This window comes from Trifolium pratense, linkage group LG4, assembly GCF_020283565.1.
Source record: "Trifolium pratense cultivar HEN17-A07 linkage group LG4, ARS_RC_1.1, whole genome shotgun sequence".
NCBI lineage: Eukaryota > Viridiplantae > Streptophyta > Magnoliopsida > Fabales > Fabaceae > Trifolium > Trifolium pratense.
The window spans coordinates 20,271,185-20,291,127 of NC_060062.1; the positions used below are offsets into that span (position 1 = coordinate 20,271,185).

The 19,943-nt window shown below is 34.0% G+C and overlaps 2 protein-coding genes across 4 annotated transcripts; one reads left to right on the forward strand and one right to left on the reverse strand.

Moving 5' to 3' along the window:
- Positions 1–1,069: 1,069 nt before the first annotated feature.
- On the reverse strand, positions 1,070–5,645 carry LOC123882065 (exosome complex component RRP4 homolog). Of its 3 annotated transcripts, XM_045930852.1 has the most exons (8): positions 5,435–5,570; positions 4,649–4,694; positions 4,107–4,378; positions 3,980–4,025; positions 3,636–3,725; positions 2,356–2,421; positions 2,201–2,266; positions 1,070–1,923 (listed from the first exon to the last, which is right to left on the reverse strand). In XM_045930852.1, the coding sequence occupies exons 3-8, from the start codon at positions 4,361–4,363 to the stop codon at positions 1,465–1,467; spliced, it is 984 nt and encodes a 327-aa protein (XP_045786808.1). In that variant the 5' UTR covers positions 4,364–4,378; positions 4,649–4,694; positions 5,435–5,570; the 3' UTR covers positions 1,070–1,464. The 3 variants fall into 3 exon arrangements, with proteins under 3 accessions (XP_045786808.1, XP_045786807.1, XP_045786809.1); XM_045930851.1 differs by lacking the exon at positions 4,649–4,694 and having other exon boundaries at positions 5,435–5,645; XM_045930853.1 differs by lacking the exon at positions 4,649–4,694 and having other exon boundaries at positions 5,430–5,639.
- Positions 5,646–9,621: 3,976 nt separating this feature from the next.
- Positions 9,622–18,632, forward strand: LOC123882066 (AMSH-like ubiquitin thioesterase 3). The gene is made up of 14 exons (XM_045930854.1): positions 9,622–9,999; positions 11,017–11,081; positions 11,197–11,272; positions 11,384–11,584; positions 11,882–11,970; positions 13,107–13,212; positions 13,717–13,763; positions 14,081–14,402; positions 14,546–14,635; positions 14,733–14,795; positions 17,309–17,383; positions 17,814–17,876; positions 17,993–18,045; positions 18,139–18,632. The coding sequence occupies exons 1-14, from the start codon at positions 9,901–9,903 to the stop codon at positions 18,317–18,319; spliced, it is 1,530 nt and encodes a 509-aa protein (XP_045786810.1). The 5' UTR covers positions 9,622–9,900; the 3' UTR covers positions 18,320–18,632.
- Positions 18,633–19,943: the final 1,311 nt, after the last annotated feature.

Here is a 19,943-nt window from a genome sequence, read left to right on the forward strand (position 1 = left end):
TTTAATCCGCGACATCCCATTTGTGATACTTTAATCCGCGGGGCATCCCGTTTGTGATCCTTTAATCTGCAGGCATCCCGTTTATCATACTTTAATCCACGAGTATGTTTACATAATTTGATATGGATTCATTGCTTCGGCCGTTGCTCTACTACTTTTTTGGTTGCTGCTCTTCGTTGACTATGCTATCAATGGATTTAATTTATTTTCAGGGTTAATTTTGTAACAGGCTTAAAGCTTAGTAAGCTATAACTTGAGGGGGTGTTAGAATAGAAAATATTAGGTCTGTTTCTATTCCCTATAATTAAGGGATTTAATGTAGATTTAAATATATTCACTTGTTATAAATACCAAAAAGGTAGTATCATACTATTTTATTTCCTAAATAATATATTTAGGTCATTAGCATCATATATACCTATATAAAGAGGATACAAAAAAATTTGGTGTGAATTTTTCATAATACCAACAATACCCTTAAATTTTTTTTTTTTAGCAGAAAAATTATTTTATTAACAAACTCACCATAACATAAGACATTTTTTTTAGTAGCAAATTTTTTTTATTAACAAACTCACTATAATATAAGACATGCTTTTTTTATTATTTTCTCTCATTCTTTCGCTTAAATACCAGAAATTCAACAAACATAGCTCAACATAGCTTCTGATGGGTCATATTAGGATTAGGACGAGTGATTAGCACATGTTAAGATTTGGTTAAGTAATAGAAAATAAATAGTAGGAAATAAAATGAGGAACCAAGTAGACCAGTGAAACCCGTACCAAAAAAAGTAGACCAGTGAAACACAAAATGGCGTAACACAAAAATAGCACACATGGCTGCGCCCTGCGCCAGAAACAGCAAGAAAATCCAAACTATAATTTGACATGAGTTATAAAAAAAATATTATTGAAGATTTGACATGAATTAAAATTTGCAAACTATATAATTCATGGAATTCACGAACTCTACACTAAAAAAATTCATGTAAATTTTAAACCACAGGTCTGGTTGGAGATAAATCGCATTTAAACATTCTTGTTGGAACCACTACAATTAAAATACGTCCATAAAAATTTTGATCTGCGTTTGTAAATTATAATGAAAGTATCAATACTAATGTTTTTGCTCTAATTCAGTATACAAATCGAAGATCCAAAAACAACCCATAAGACTATGCAAACAATACAGATTACAGACAAGGGCCACAGGTCACTTAGTGTGAATCCTGAAAAGCAAGGTAGCAACGGCCAATGAGGAAAACAGTTCACCCAATTTCATTATACCTGCTTTAACATCTCTGCAGGTGCAATAGCTTTAACATAAAAAATAAGTCCATCCAACATGATTGAAGAAAAACTTGCTACAATTAGAAGGATTCCTTTACTCTTCTTTACCCAATTTGCAGACGAGCAAAGGAATAGTAAAACTTGGCTTTTATAATAACCACGATTTCACAATCTACCGCTTCTTTTTATTTGAGCTTCTTCTTTCTGCCTCTTTTTCGGCAACCAGAACACAGAACTCTGAACCAAGCATGTCGTGTATATCAAGATTCATAGAAAGACTTAGATCAATAACTCCCTTGATGATTTCCAAAGTTATAATGAAACCTAAAGTGGACAATACTCTAACAGCATTAGCAGCCCTGCATATGTGTTTTCTTGTCTCCAATGCCGTATAGTTTTTCTCTTGTTCTTCAAGACTCACAGAATTTTTATTGGGAATTAAAACTTGTGGATCAGATTGGCTCACTTGATCTTCTACCATGTCATCTCTGACTTCAACATGTTCCCCAACCCATATGAATCCATTACAGCCAATTATTAAATCAATTCCATACTGCTCCAGATGATGGAAATGTTGTTTCTGTCTCTTCACTAAATAAGGTGTGACTGTAATCAGTTGACCAGTACTAAGCTGCAATACAACTGAAAGCCATTAGTAACAGACGGTAGAATATAATTGAAAATTTGAAACAAATTTTAAGAACCCAAAATGTATTACAAAGTTACAAGCCCTACATAAAATTACTGTAAGCACCATAGTTAGCAAAATTTGTATACACCCCGTCATTCCAGGATGCTTGCATTACATCTCAATCATATATACAGGTATCAGTAAGTCATGTAGTTTTGTATTTTTTAAGCAAACAATGATTTTTTCGGGGAATAAGAAGCAAGTTTTCAAGACTAACCTTTCCATATTTTTGACTTCTTGCTTGAAGGTGTAAGCCATCCTGCTGAAAACCACGAACTTCGGCCTTTGGACATGTACATAATTTACGATATTAGTCAACTGTTACTTCCTTCATAAAAGAAAGTAAATTTTAATAAACATGACTGCACTTACACAAATGACATCTGCCTCCTCAAAAATACAGCGCATATTTAGTTCATCCAAAGCTGTCCTTCGCCTCTACCAGTGTAAAGAAAAATTATAAATGAGGGGTATTCAAGCTTAATTGGGAAAGAAATCCAAAAATATGATATGGTACATACAAAAACAAAAAGGAAAGAAACCCAATCGTGTATTCTCAAAACTGAAGGTAATTGTGCACAGTTCCTATTTCTGTGCTTATCAAAACTTACACAGGACTTAACTGCTTGATAAGTGATGACCATAATTGTTTTACAATTACATTTTTACTCCTCACCATCATCTATTACTTTCTTTGAATTTAAACTTAGTATTATTTCTTCCAGAATTGCAGTTTCTTTATGCAAGCATAAAAATCAAATCAAAAGTTGACACACACCAAATACACAATTCAGGTCAAAAATAATAATAGGTGTTCAACCAACATATCAGACTATCAGTTTAGACTGCAACAGGAAAAATGGATATCAACCAGTGTTTTGAAAATCAAGAGTCTACACAAGATCGGGAGGGGATTGAAATATCGTAACTCAAGGATCGTAGCACGGACCGTATGATCCTACTGATAGGGAAAAGGTTTACTTATATCGTTGTTAAATAGCAGCCATGGCGGCGCTGTAGCATAGCAGAATTAGAACAATCCGCTATTGTTTCACGATACACTAATTAGTACAAAAAATTGTCAAATAGCAACTATAGCGGCACTATAGCACTATTGCGTAGCGTAATTTGATCAAACTGCTAACATTGGGGAACTTGCCCCTGCAACTAAGAGCTTCCGAAATCTATCCCAAGGCACTGTTCCAATCATCTAACATTGCAGAATTACCCATAATCAATTCACCAAAAATCCAAAATTCATTAGGAACTGCATACACTCATTGCTATTTTATATAAATACTACTAAATACATATCTGCTTTTTGTTCATCTATTCTTCCACTCAACAATAACATTATGCTATGGCAACAATACAGCAAAAAACTCATCAATGATTTCCAATTCTATTACACCCAGTTGTAAAAAATAGTTAAATTCTCATCTGCATACTAATCTGCTTTTCTTGGATTTTTTTTCCTCTTTCATTTTCTGAAACATAATTACCTACCATAAAATTTCTTAGACATTTTTTTATTTAGAAAGACACTAATTTTCCTCAATAAAACACGCAAAGAGCCCTAACAATTTCAAAAAAAGAAAACAAAGAACTGTGCTTGCTATACAGGCATATTCATAAAGAGGGTTGCAAAATACCTGCACACCATCAGGCATATTCATAGCAGAAAGCATCAGATAAGCATTTTGACTGTAATTAATATCCAATCTCCAACGTTTCTGAGCAACCTACACAACACAACAAACAATAAGGTTCCTAGGGGAGCAGATTGTCTCCAGTCACATTTTTCTCCCATTAAATCCAAACCACCCATTTTGTTTTTTGCATGTGTTCAATCATAACAAAAAAAAGTAATGAAGGGTGGATTTTGAAACTGGATACTCTCCCGTGGTATTTACACGGGAGACAATCCCCTCCCGGTTCCTAGAGTGGAAAAACTTCAAATAAAATGCAGAAAATGGTTGACACAATAAAACTGTACCTCAATGACACGCCCAATAACAATGTCACCAACCTCAGGTTTGTACCTAATATTTAGTCACTAGATTCCATTAACAAACAAAAACATAACAAATGAAGAAAGCAAACAAGTTAAGAAGAACGACTACCTTGACCGCAACGTGCGGACATAAACAAGCTTGTTAACACGCTCGACAACACCACAGAGCGTGGCAACGACTTCTCCCTCAAGATCGGCAGTTCCGTGTCCCTTGAGCACGCCGTCTTCATGGTTGACAGGTATAGAATCTGCTATGGTCACCGAAGCATCGGAATTCACCTTAGAAGATAGAGATTCCAGGTGTTCTAGAGCCTTCTGTAGACGGACCTTCTGAGTTTGACTCAACTGTAACTGAATCTCTCTCATCTCTATCTCGTTCTCCTATCAGAAATCAGAAAGTAAAGAATATGATAAGAAAACCTAGATAACCCTAACCCTAATTCCTAACTACCACTCACGCAATCAGCCCAAGTGAAAATGTAAGCAAACACTTTGAAATTAATGAAAATGTGAACAATGTAATAACATTTATGAAACCCTAATACCAAGTATAAGCATGAATATGCGAACAGAAATGGCGTAACGAAGTTGAAATGTAACATTTATCAATCACTGTTAAAATATGATATTAACAGAGCATGAAATTAACACCTGAGATTAGATGCGTGCAGTGGCGGAGCCAGGATTATATTGGAGCCTGGGCACAATTTTAACCGCAATATTTTTTTGGCGCGTCAAATAAGAAAAAACCAGCAAAACATAATCAAATAAGAGAGATGAATTTTTTTTTTTAAAATGGCTAAATATATTGAATTGAAGAATGAACCAAAAACCTCCTCATCTATGAAATTAAATGATACAAAATTTAGCCAAACTGATAATGCACAAAATAACAATTTTAAAACAATTTTAGTTAGGATACTGCTGAGAAAATGCAGAAAAAGAAACAACATTATCACAGATACTGTGTAACCATTGGACCAATATCTCTAGGACTAACACCAATACTAACAAGATAAGCTACTGAAGTACTCATAGTACCTTCAAGCTAAGAATATTTTTGCAAATATATTGACTTAATTAATAACAGGAGCATAGCGCATAGCCTAAAGTTCAGGAGATTTTTGCAACACAAACCCAATATCATCTTCTCCACATCAAGCCCTCTAAGAAACTTAATAACAGGAGCAAGCTCAACAATAACACTAGCATGCAAAACTTGTGGATAATTCTTAACAAATCCACCAAGTTTAGACCTTGATTGAAATCCCAATTTTTTCTAAATAACCTAAAACAGGAATCATATTTTTTCTCATACTACAACCCAACATCAAAGGATAATGATTAATATCATCAAGTTAGACATAGAATAATAATTGGAATACCAATTTCTAAGTATTTTATGCAATTTCTCAATTTTAGGGTTGCTTACTTTACCTGTCTGCGCTGCGACTGCGAGAGAGAGAGGCTGAGAGCGGCGGCGGAGAGCGGCCTGAGACTGAGAGAATGAGAAATAGAGAGATTTGAGAGCGGATTTGAGAGCGGTGCTGCGGTGGTCGATGGCGAAAGGAATGAATGAAACGGAGAGAAGGAGAAACGCAAACTGGTTACTTCTTTTTCTCTTGTTTCTTTTATTAATTTTTTTTTTTTAAAAAAAAAAAAAAAAAAATATTTGGGGTGGGGCAGCCCGGGCAAGTGCCAGGGCATGCCGGGTGGCATCTCCGCCACTGGATGCGTGCACCTGAGGAAAGTTGCGTGACACGGCAGAGGCAGCGGTTCACTTTAGTTGACGGTGCAACTATGGAGACAATGACTTACGCAATGGTGACGACGGCGCGGGAACGAGGTGCTAGGGCGTACCTTCTTCAATTATCACGGCGCAAGGTTAGCGACAGGGTTTATCCTTCATTCTTATTTGTTACTCCTAGATTATTATTTTTAAAATTTTTTGTTAGATTATTTGTTGGATTAATTTTTTTTTAACTCAATTTATTTGTTTTTTATTAAAGTTATTTTTTTACAGTATTTATTAAAATTATTTGTTTTTGTCAAAAAATAAATTAAAGTTATTTGTTGGATTTTAAAAAAAAATTATATTATTTTCTATATGTTATTCTTTTATTAAAGTTATTTCTTTTACAGTATTTATTAGAATTATTTATTTTTGTCAAAAAATATTAAAGTTATTCATTGGATTTAAAAAATTATTTTCTACTGACTCCTATTTTCCAACCAATAAACCTAATGAAAGCTCATTTTTAACCCTCTTTTTTAAGATTTTTGTGGCCTAATGGCAGAATCACATTAAAAATGTGGAAAAGTGAAAAATATAAAATTCGAGTCCCGACTCATTTTATAATGTTCCTAATGGCTCATCATACCTATATATAAAGATAATACAAAAATTAGTGTGTGTTTTTGAAAATCATTTGTAAATATTTATTTATACCTATAATAACATGTTCTCTCATTTATTTTTTCATTATGTTTTTAGAAAAGAAAAAGCGATAAAGAGATGTACAAAAAAAAGAAAAGGAGTTATTAGAAAGAGAGAAAAAAAAGTATACCAAGGAAAAGAATAATTTATATGAGTAAACATCTAAATATCATAAACTCCATTTGTCCCTATTATTTAAAAAAGATATTATGATAGGACCTAGTAATAACTTATTCTCTCATTTATCTCCTCATTCTAGTTTTATGTTTTTAGAAAAGAAAAAGAGATGCACCAACAAAACAAAAAAAAGGGAAACAGTAATTTATAGAGTTAACATCTAAATATCATATATTCCACATTTTCACCCCACTAGTCCCTATTATTTAAAAAATAGATTATTATAAGAGCTAGTAATAACATGTTCTCTCATTTATTTCTTCATTTTGTTTTTATGTCTTTAAAAAAGAAAAAACGATGAAGAGATGTACCAAGAAAGGAAAGAGTTATTAGAAAGAACAAAAACAAAGTATACCATAAGAAAAAATAATTTATATGAGTCAATATCTAAATATGATAAACTTCATTTTTCTTACGCCACTAATGGTCTATTTCTTAAATGGATCATTAGTGGAGTGAGAACAGGGACGGAGCCACGTTGGTTACAATGGGGGCTCATGCCTGCACTATTTTTTAGAAGCAAATTTTTCTAGTAGCATACTACTACTATTTGATATTGCACACCCAAGAGAAATTGTATAAGCTGCTCCATTAATCCACTTACATAGTATAATTAGTTGTTACATTATCTTTGAATGTATCAAAATGGTAAACATATTCATAAATATTTTTATTATTAGTTATTTTGATCATCAAGACTGTTTTGTAATTCATTTAGTCATCAAATGTAGTTTTTATTGATCAGTTTAATCCATAAAATTACTAATAATAGGGACACTAAAGATATATTTGCAATTTCGATACATTTAGAATTTATAGTGGCAACGTCTCACACATTTTGAGACTAAAATGGTTGTTTGACCAAAGAAAAAAGAAACAAATCACACAAGTATAGTAACGATGATTGATATTACTTCCTCCAATTTTAAATATAAGCAAAATTTAAATTTTATTTGATCTAGTGCCCCCTCTATTAAAAATTTCTGGCTCCGTCACTGAGTGAGAATGTGAAGTTTATGATATTTAGATGTAGACTCCTATAGATTACTATTTCACTTTGTATTTTTCTTTCTTTCTGATAACTCTTTCTTTTGTTGGTATATCTCTTCAATTCATCGCTTTTTTTTTTCTTTCTAAAAACTTAAAAATAGAATGAAGAAATACATATGATAGTAAAAGACAAAATTATTTTAAGCTTTTTAAAGTATTGAATACATAAATTTAAAGCTAAAATTTAACAAGCTAGTACACAAATATTAGCATTTTTCTATCTTTTTATATAATATGCGTTTGATTTGCTAAAAAACAGGGGACTGGACAGGACAACTTTTGTTGTACTCTGTTTGATTTGAAATTTGTTATGGGACTGGACAAATTATATAGCAAGGGACAGGACAAAAACAAGATTTTTTGTCCCTCACTAAACCACGGGATAACTTTTTGTCCACAGTACAAATATAAAAAATACGAAAATACCCATTTTATTTTCGAATATAAAAATATTATCGTCCTATATCTTTCCGGTACAGGTTTGTCCTGTCCTGTATTATCTTGTTCTGTCCTGTACTGTTCTGTCCCGTCCTTGCTGTTTTACAATCAAATGCACCCTAAGGGTCTGTTTGGTTCGGGGGTTTTGGAGGGGAGGGGAGGGGAGGTGAGAAGATATTTTAAATTAATTGTGTTTGGTTCAATTTTTAGGAGGGGAGGGGAGGTGAGAGGAGGTGAGCAAAATACCTCCAAATCCCAATTTTTGCTTCCCCCCAAATTGGGGGGATTTGGAGGGGAGGGGAGGGAAGGAGAAAGATATTATTACCATTTTAATTATTTTGACATAATTGTCCTCATAATTATTTTAAAATGCCTAAATTATCCATTTTTTAGTTCTAATTTTTTTTTCAAACTTTTCTTTTATTGTTACGCATGTCTTTTTATATTCATAAACTGTTGTGCTAATTTTTTTTGTATTACATTGTTATCTTGTAAAGTTCATATAATTTTTTGAATCAACGATGTTATTTTTTTTTTATAGAAAATCAACGTTGTTACTTACTTTTTACCTGCATCATATTAGTTAGTATTTATATGCACTATTATATTTTTTAAAATATCATTAAGTTTGTTACGTTATAACTTATAATATACAAAAGTTTTTTTTTTTTTACGATATTAGTATTAGTACAAGATCTTTATACTTATAAATAAATATTACTTTTTTGTACAATATTAGTATTAGGCTCTGTTTGGTAACACAAATAAGCTAGCTTATAGCTTATTATATGAGCTTATAAGCTTGTTTCAAAAAATTAGAGGTGTTTGGTAACAAGCTTTTTGTACTAGCTTATAGCTTTTTTTCAGATGCTATTTCAAGTAGCATTTGAGCTTATAGCTTATAGCTTTTTACACTTTATTCCATTTTTACCCTTTAATTTAATAACTACGCACTCTAAAAAATAAACTACCCACTATCAATTATGTAATTTTATATTTAATAACCACTTTAAAAGCTAATTTTACCAAACACTTTAATTTCAATAAGCTAGCTTTTCAGCTATCAGCTATAAGCTAACTTTTCAGCTATCAGCTAGCTTATCAGCTATCAGCTAGCTTATAGCTTATTTTTACCAAACGGACCCTTAGTACAAGGTTTTTTTTGTTAATAATTATCAAAAAATTCTTTTAAATATATTTATAGGTAATTTAAACTTATAAATATTATTTTTGGGTTAGATCAATCATAAAAATTGAGAAAATATTGTGGATATATAGGTTAATTCGCACCAAGTAGCTATAAAATTGTCAGACTACATGAAAATTATAAGGAGAAAAAAGTAAATTAGTTTTAAAATCTCTCCCCTCCCCCTCTTGAACCAAACATATATCTAATTAAAATCCCTCACCTCCCCTCCCCTTCCTTCTTTTGAACCAAACATATGTGTAAGTACAAATTTCACCTCCCCTCCCCTCACCTCCCTTCCCCTTCATTAAAATACCTCCCCTCCCCTCCCCCTATGTTGAACCAAACAGACCCTAAATGTAGAATTCTTGAGTAAAAAAAAAACGTAGGATTCTTCATCTCTTTTCTTGAGTATTACGATTACCTCACTATGTCGTGTATGGCAGTCATATAAATGAAAGAATACAGCAATAGACTAGTATCTCCCTCTCCCGTATCCCAAACGGCAACTTGGCTCGTACACTTTTGATCCTTCCTTGCTCGTGAATTCCAGAGACAGAAAAGGTTCGTTAATCAATTGAAATTTTTCAGCACTGGCATTCCTTTCCGAAGAAGATGACCATCGACTTAGATTCGAAAACTCGCAGAGTCGATGTTGATAATCGCATTCCTCTCCGTCATTACTATCGAATTGCCGATAATCTCCTCAAGCAGGTACTTCTTTCTTCCGATTTCAAATTGATTCTTCCTCAATTACGTTAGGGCTTTGCGAGATTAATCTCGATTCTTCTCGAATTCCCGAGAAGATGAATTCTAATTTGAACGATAATTTCTGTTACTTTCTCCCTCTAGGTTTAGGGAAGCTTGACTAATGATTGTGCCAATTCATGCTATTTATGAATTATAATAACTTTAAAGTGTCCGCTTCTAACCATAACTGTATGTTTAGATGAGTGGTGCTTTTTTCAAAATCACGGTGCCATCGTGATTCTTTAGAAGCTCCAAAACTGTAGTTTTTGCCAAAATCTTGGTGACAATTCCGCCGCCAATCCTATTTTTTTTGTTGCCAAAATTGCGGTGGCTCACCGATGATCCGATTGTGGGCGTGATTCGGTAGGATGTGTTTTATGAGACTGTAGCTTGTTCCTCTTCTAGCTTGTCACAGCACCACTACTGTTACAAATCAATATAAAACTTATATGTTTATTAGGTTTTTATATTTGGACTTGATTCACTTATGCAAAACTGGTTTGTAAGATAAGGAGTGTCACTCTTTATGAACTCATTTGAGACACTATTAGGTTTGATATGTTAATGTCAATGGTGGGTGACTTGGGTTTTTATACCAGGTCTAACTCATTCGTACAAAACAAAATTGACTAGTAACGTGAAGAATGCCAACAAACTCATTTTAGACCTTATCTTTATTCAATGTGGGACTTGTGTTTTTACTTATAATGTTAGTCGTGGAACTTGATATGAAAATGGTGCATGAATGCTGGTAGCTTGATTCATTAAAACGACGCAACGCGGAACCTCTCTGGAAAGATAGATGCTAAATTCATTACACTAATAACCTGCATTGATAGGTGCCAGTGCCACAAGTTGTGTTGTGTATGGATTAATCGTGTGATTAATTTTGTGTGGATTAACCTGCATTACACTAATAACACTAAATTCAGTCCTTCTAGGCGAGTTTAACCGTGTGATTAATTTTGTTCTTATCAACAGGCAAGTGTCTACAGGGAGGAGAATAATATAGTTGACCTGTACATCATACTCCTTAGATTTATAAGGTACAATTTTGATAGTTTATGGGCATTCTTTAAACTTATAAGTTTGCTGTTAAATTAAGTATAACCTATCCATTTTTTCCCCCTTACTGTACTCTTTTTTTTGTATCTTTTCAAGTTTGGTTTCTGAGACAATACCATATCACCGAGATTACCAAGCTTCACTTCCCAATGAAAGAACAGCATATAAGAGGGTGAGAAGATGCTTTGCCAAATTTTTATGGTAGATGTCCATGTGTTTAGTTTTATTTTCTTAATTTAATATTTTTTTTTTTACTTTTTTATGTCATTTTTATCCTTTCTAGAGATCACTACTAGTATTGGATGAGCTTGAGTCCTTGAAGCCTGAATTTAAACGTCGGTTGGACAAATTGAATGAATCACGTGTACAAGCTCCATTGCCTGAAGAAAATGGTTTCAATATGGTTATGCAGAGTCCAGCAAATTCAAGTTTGGAATGGCCAGCTGTCAATAAAAGATATAACTCAAGCATGGATTTCAAACATGTGAGGACTGCATGATTTTTTTTATCTCAATTGTCGGGTTACTGAAAATTCTCTACCTATTTTCATCTGTTCCTTCCACGGTGCCTGATCTAGATACATCTTGAAGTGCTTGAAAATTTTAAAATCTTTGTGGGCTCTATTTATATTTTTTATTCATTACATTGCAATCAATATACATTTGTGAAGGAGTTGTGCATATTGCACAAGATTTCATACTTTTCTGCTCTCAACTGCTTGCATTTGGTTTATACCTTTTGCCGATATCAACTTTTCATCTTTTCCCTGACATATTTGCAGTCTGCTGGATTGGGCTCACAATCTTCATCGAAACCTAATAACATGTTATCTACAATTTCCACGCCTATTGATAAGCAGTTTCAGAAATTGTAAGTATTTCTGCCTAACAGTTATTCTTTCTATAACTTACATGAGGCCTGTTAGTAAGTGATTTAGGCCCCGTTTGGCCCTATTTCCACTTTTTTTTTTCCTCCTTAAAAGTAGTAAATAAGTAAAAAATTGTGTTTGACCCAACTTCTCCTTATTTTCTACTTCTTTACTTTATTTCTCTAATTCTTTTAAGGAAAAGTAGGGTCAAATACAATTTTCTACTTCTCTATTTCATTTAAGGAGAAGTAGAAAATAAGTAGGGCCAAACAGGGCCTTATTTTGTTAGGAGTGGTTTCTTTGGGGTTTTGCCAATTCTGAGATAAATATTATGATGGTCAAATTAATAGGGGTGGCAAAATGGTTAAACCTGTGTCGTCTTGCCCCACAACAAACCCGTCTAAAATGGGGCGGGGCAGGTTAAATTACGATGGTGGGTTAAACATATCACCCACCACAGGTTGGCCTGCAAAAATAGTCTAAAAAGTATATAAAAAATGCATTATTAATTCTATATAAAAAAATGAATATGACGGGTCAACCTGCTCTGTTTTCTATGGGTTATGTGGGGCAGGTCAACACAAATTGAATGGTTGAAAATTTCAATCCACCCCGCCAAACACTGGCGGGTTAACTGAGCCAACCCGACGGGTTCAACTCATTTGGCCACCCCTACAGATTATGGATAGGCATTGCCTGTGCTCATTCTTTAGTCCTCAAACAAAATTTATTTTTTCACTTAGATGTCTAAGCAGATTTCATGTTGTAGGTTTATCAGTTGTTTTTCCCATTTTTCTTCCCCAATTCCCCCCAAAAGAAAAAGTAAAGAATAAGCATAAGTGTTTCTTGTTATCAGAGGAAGAATTCATTGCATTACTACTTCTACACCTAACTGAATCTAATTGTAATGTTTTATTTGTATGTTTTGGTTGCTTATATATTATTTCCATTCCTAGCCGTTTTCATTCAGCAGACATCTAGTGTATAATTCTTCTTTGCTTTCATTAGCATATATGTTCCTATTATCGTCGTGATTTGAGGAGGTTCTGTCTTGATTGAACATTAGATATATTTCAAAAGAAAAACATGCTGCTGTGTTGAAGGACGAAATATGATAATTGTTCTCTGGACTTTGCAGATCTATGAATCTGCCACTACCAAATAAGGAGACCTTGTCAAGACACTCATTTTTAGGACCAAATGGTCTTCGGGGACAATGGCTTGGACCTAGTGCAGAAATTAAGGTAAAGTTGAAGTTCGGGTTTTGTTATGTTAAGTGATCATGAATAATATATATCTTTGATATAATATTTGTTATGACAATGGAGTTTTAGGAGAGAATAGAAACTGAATGCTCTGAAATTGATATTGACTTATGATGTGCGCCAAAGCATATAGCACTAGCTCATATGTAAATTGATACTAGACTTGCAGTTTATCTAACTACACGAGGAAACAAATCATGAAATCTAAGGAGATATGAAAACATACCCTAGTAGATAATCTAAGATACTTTGAATTACTGTGAAGATGCTATAGAGATATTACGAGATAATTTTTCATAGTTCTAAACAATACCGATGATAGGGACTTTGGGTACTATGGGGCCAAGTCCCACATCAAATGGTATGAGATGTTCTTTGGTGGAGTATTTAAGTGACTTGGTTCTTCTCCCCTGATAACTAGCTCTTAAGGGAGGGTTCACTAAGTGTTTGGACACTTATCAACTCATATTTGCTGCTGTGCAGGTTCAATATCCAAGCAGTAATGATCTTACGCATGCCAAGGATTCAAGGTTGAACTCTGTTTATTTTGATTTGAAGTTGAAACGTCGTTTTTCTTTATTAATGCTGTGCAAATTGTACAAGTCTCATGTTCTCAATCTTTTGGATCATGTGATGCATTTCTCTGTCCATTACAAAGAGTACTTCTTTTAGTAAAACCGTTTTGTTTTTTTCATGTTTTTTTAATATGTTTCTCATTGTAAGACAATCTTAAAAAAAAAACTGATTATGGGAATATGTTGGAATCTTAATATCAGATTTTGTTCAGCTTTATTACTCTAAAATATAACAGGCCACATACTTACTATTGTGTTGTTCATGCTGATAGCGTTGTAAAGTATGACCTTGTTGGCATTAAAGATGGTGACCAAGGGCCAGTTACATCCACAATGGATTCAATTCTTTCCTTGGATGATGGTAGATGGTCGCATCCTATGGATGAGTCCTGTTCTCCTGTTGTAACTGAATCAAGGGAGGACTACTTACAGTTGCTCAACATCAAGCAACCTTTGCCTCCTCCTGTTCTTGCTCAGGTTCACCCAGAACGTGCCTCTATTCCTCCTTCAAAAGTTGCAGATCCAAGGCCAGGACCGGCGAAATCTTCTCATGATTCTGGACATGGTCCCACTACATATCAACACCTACACATTGTAAGCCTATTTTAGTTTTCTACTAGAAGTTTGCACCATATATCTTGGACTCTCTTGGTCATTCACTGGAACTTTTTCTTATTTGTGTTTGGTTTGTTTATTTCATTCATTGTGCAAATCATACTTTTGCTTTGTTTTTGCAGCCTGTAAAAATGATGGAAGATTTTCTGAGATTGGCTTCAGCAAACACGCGAAAGAACTTAGAGACGTGTGGTGTTCTTGCAGGGTCTCTGGTAAGAGCCGTTGTAATTTTGTGTACCTCCGGATTCAAGAAAATTTCTTGGTGCTAACTTTAACAATTATTTGTGCTTGCAATTTGGGTGGCTCTAGAAAAACAGGGTTTTTCAGATCACAACACTTATAATCCCAAAGCAGGAATCGACTTCTGACTCGGTAAGAAGATGGTCATATTTAAGTGCTTGTGATACAGTTTTCTGTTTTAAGTAATTATATATGCCATCATAATATCTGTCTCAAGAGGATGCCAAATACTAAATAACCAGTAATTTGTATGATAAACAATGCAAATTTCAAGTGAATAAAATAGAAATCTGAGAGAATGAAGTCTACAAAAGATTCTCGTTGATCCCACTATCTCACTGTAACATAATTCTATGATACCCTCTCTCCTTAGCCACTTATCTTATATAGTCAAGTCATCGCGTGACATTCAACCCCCTCTTTTGCCATCTCCAAACCTTGGGCACATTATCCGCATTTGGTATCAGCTGGCTCACTTTTTATTCTTGATTCCTATCATTTTCCAACATTAAAAGACTACCTTTTCTGCATTTATCTGCTTTGAGGTTATGCTGCACATATGTTGTAATTGTAGAATATGGCATAATTAGGAACTATTGATATTGGAGATGATTTCTTAACATTTTAGTCACAATGCCGTTTCAACCTGCATCAGTTATGTAAGTTTGAATAATTCACACATATTTTTAAGACAACTGGTTCTTTAGTCAGTTTTAATAGAGTCGTCCTTGGGAATTCCAATGACTGTGATAAACCCCCTGGCCCTTGCCACTGAGATGCGAGGAATGATAAAATGGAAGGCAGTTGATCAGCTCACGGCTACTGTAGCTGTTGGATGGAGAATATTCAAGCTAATGACCGGCAGTGTTACAGACTGCCTATATGACAGCGGAAAATGAGTGACTAGCCAGGTTGAGTGGGGGATATGTGCGAAGAGAAGGGAGGGGGAAGATATATGCAGAAGTTGAGTGATGGATCTGAAAACTCAAGCTGCGTAAACGTAGCCTAGTAATCCTAATACTCAGAATCATATACTCTCATTAGAAATTTAGAATAGTATCACAAATAACTATGTCAAAACATAAAAACATTTGATAATAATGCAGATGTCACCAACCAGAAGTTTCAAAATACACCATACAAAAGTTTAGGAAGTGTTATAGTTATAATACAACCCAAAATGAATCCAACACCAGCCTCCTTATGGCTACATAATGTACATGTTCAAAAATAACATCAAGGGCCACTGGCCACCAAATCAAAGGAGGCCTGCTAAGAAATGATGATGCTGAAAATATTTGAAACTGCTAACCCTAAACTTCAATAAACACCACCAACTTAGCTCACAGGAGAAACTGATAGACACGAATGTAATTCTTCCAAAATAATGTCTCAAAATAATGTTTTGAGGTATAGAGAAATTGGTGCAAGTTGGGGAAAATAAATAAAAGTACAAATTACAAAAGTAGACCCTGTGGGTGACATCACAAAGGACGCAGAATAAAGGAAAAAAGTGAAATGTGTGAGAAGCTTTATTTGATTTAGTTTTTTTCATTTTTTAACTTAAAGTGATGCAGTGCATTTCACGTATTTTGTTTTAGAGAGTGATTTTTCAGCGGTTCTAGTTGTGATTAGGATATATTTTGATTGTTTTAATCAAATATCTGAGTTTATATTAGATAAATATGGATTGATGCATATTATATATACATAGAGTGAGTTAGCTAACATATTACCTGTTGGATATTCCGCCTTCATTGCGGTCCGCCCCCATCTGCCTAATTGCGGCATTTGGGTTGCCTTCATTGCAGCCTCCAACACCTTCATTGTGCTGGGTGTGAAGGGGTGGATTTAGTCCCACAATGCTAAGAGATATGGCCTGTGTAGCGTTTATATAGCTTTGGCAACCCTCACCTTACAAGCCGGTTTTGTAGGGTTGAGTTAGGCCCAATACCCAATTCTAAGATGGTATCAGAGCCTCTCCAAGATCCAATGTGCCGCCTGTTATCAGGTTTCTGCTATCGGGCCACCCACCGTTTATATCCACGCACCAAGCCCAATAGTGCTGGGCGTGAGGGGGTGTGTTAAGAGTCCCACATCGGTTGAGAGATGGCCTGACTAAGTGTTTATATACTAGAGGCAATCCTCACCTTACAAGCCGGTTTTGTAAGGATGAGTTAGGTCCAATACACATTTCTGACATGGTATCAGAGTCTATCCTAGATCTATTGTTGGGCTTCCCGCATCGTCCACGCTTCAGGCCCATTGGGCCTGAGCGTGAGGGGGTGTGTTGGATATTCCGCCTTCATTGCGGTCCGCCCCCATCTGCCTAATTGCGGCATTTGGGTTGCCTTCATTGCAGCCTCCAACACCTTCATTGTGTTGGGTGTGAAGGGGTGGATTTAGTCCCACATTGCTAAGAGATATGGCCTGTGTAGCGTTTATATAGCTTTGGCAACCCTCACCTTACAAGCCGGTTTTGTGAGGATGAGTTAGGCCCAATATAAAATCTGACATTACCAAATACATACCAAAATTCAAAGACTTGTAATTTAAATATGGCTCATTGATGCTTTTTTTCTTCTACCCTGCAATGTTATTTTTCCATTAGGCACTAATGCATCTAAACTGACTTTATTATTTAGTGTGAAACGTTGGATGAAGGAGAAATATTTGACGTTCAAGACCGCTTGTCACTTTTTCCTCTAGGTTGGATACATGTAAGTGCATCTTTATCTTTGGATGTTATATTCGGGAGTAACTTGTTTTTCTATCCTGTACAATAGCAGCAAATAACATATCTAGTATTGGAGGAATTCTTACTTGGGAAATCCAAGAAAAAATTATTTAGGCACACAAACATGAGGAAGAAAAAATTAAAGAAAAAATGATTGAATGGTGTGACAATATTAATTTTGTTTTAACTTTTCTTCATTTATGAGTGTGTGTGCCTAAATAATTTTTTCTTGGGTTTGTGTCCAACTAAGCATTTCCCCTACCCCTAGTATTGATTTTTATTCTTCTGTACCGTCCTACTACAAGGCTTCTGTGTGCTGATTAATTAGTGACCTATGAAATTTGTGTCACTTCTGCTGCTCATATAATTGAATTGGTTAAACTAATTTTTTTTTTTTATATTTGGATTTCAAGACACACCCGTCTCAGACGTGTTTCATGTCATCTGTGGATCTGCATACGCATTACTCATATCAGGTAATAGATGACTCCTAATTTTGAAGTTCTTCCAACATTTAATCAGCAACTATATGTAACATTTCTTTCATTTTGATGTATTTAGCTGATAGTGTGCATTTGTGGTTTTATTTTAGATCATGTTACCGGAGGCAATTGCAATAGTCATGGCTCCTACCGATACAGAAAGGTACCTTTTTTAATTTGACATTTATGAATCATGATCATTATGCATTAAGCAAGGAAACATCTACAATAATTCTGCATTTATTTGGTGTTGCAGTCCACATGGCATATTTCATCTGTCTGATCCAGGTGGTGTTTCTGTAATTCGTAATTGTCAACAACGTGGATTTCATCCCCATGAAGAGCCTTCAGATGGAAGTCCAATATATGAGCACTGCTCTCATGTCTATATGAATGCCAACATGAAGTTCGATGTGATTGACCTTCGACAGAAATGATAAATTGGGCGATCTAAAAAATTACAGGGATCTGCATCATTTTCCACTTGTCACTACGTTGAAAATTGCATCGGTATATGTGGGTTCTTTTATATTTTATAAATTATGATAGAGAATACTGATCCAGTCCCATGATTTTGTATTATACTAGCGAGACTGTGAAAATAGTTGTGTAAATCCAGCAGCAATATTTTAATACACATGTGAAGAAATGGTACTTACCAAAATATCTTAAAAGTGATATACGACACTTTGTGTATTGTACAGAAAACCACACAATGTCTTGACTCAAATGCTTAGGTTTTGGGGCTGATTTGTTTGCTATTTAGAATTATTTTATACTTTATGCTCAATAAAGCAGCCGAGGGAACTTTCAAGCGTAATTCGATATTTTAGGGAAGGATCAGATGAACCTTATTTTGACATATGAAAATTAATTTTTCTGAATTCAACATGATGGAAAATTTTGATTTTGAATCAAATTATTTGTGACTAATGCTCTTCATGGATTGACGGTCTAAGAATTGATATTAGTTGGTAATTGTTAGGATAGTTAGGAATACAACTTTATAATTATTATGAGAACATAAATTTGCATAATAAGATTACCTCTAAGCTTGATATTGTATACTAGTGCCATGCATGGCTGTATATACTTAGCCAAATTTTTACTTTGACTTAAGGTTTAAATATGATTTTGGTCTTTGTAAATATGGTCCGTTTTGATTTTGGTCATTGTAAAAAAAAATTGATTTTTTTTATAAGCAAAAAAATTGATTTAAGTCCTTGCAAAATCTCAAAACTTACAAAATAAATAAATAAACAAATCGTTGGAAGTAAAGATTTTGGCTATGTCTAATTTTTTATTATTTGACAGATGCTAATTGTGAAAAGTTACTGATAAATTTGTGTTCATGTTTCTTGAAGATGGCCGGGAAGATGGTTGGATAATGGTACGATTAGTGTTTGAAGACTATCTTTCTTCCCTTTCATCTTCATGTTCAAAGACCATACCTTTCTTCCAATTTCATCTTTCCAATTTGGAATAAACTTTTGTCCAAATGATAGTGAAACACTTCAAACGGTTCTTATAAAAATCACATTATTCTTTCTTGCGTGTGTTTGTTGATGTGTTAGTGTGAGTTTGATTAATTAGAGAAGCACAATTTTGTTCTTTGTGATTCTTCTCTATGTTCCTGAACAAGTCTCTCCCCTAATTGTTTTCCCTTTTAATTTATTTCAAACAAATAAATTGAACATGTAAATTGTCTCTTACATTCAACAATGGAGGAACCCTGATTTTGATTTTACCCCTTTCAATGGCTAGTTTGCGTTCTCCATTCCTTCCCTTTTAACTTCTAGTTTTAAATAATTTTGTTTTTATTTTTATAGAAAATGAAAATTTAATTTAAAAGTGAAAATTTAAACGAACAATATAAAATTTGACATGTTAGTAAAAACTTGAAATATTATTAAAAATTTAAACGAACGAACATTAGAAATTTGACATGTAAGTAAAAATTTCAACTCAAGGACCGTTTTAATTACAACGAATGATATAAAATTTGAAATATTATTAAAAATAATAATACCAACAAATTACTCATTCCGTTTCAAATTACTT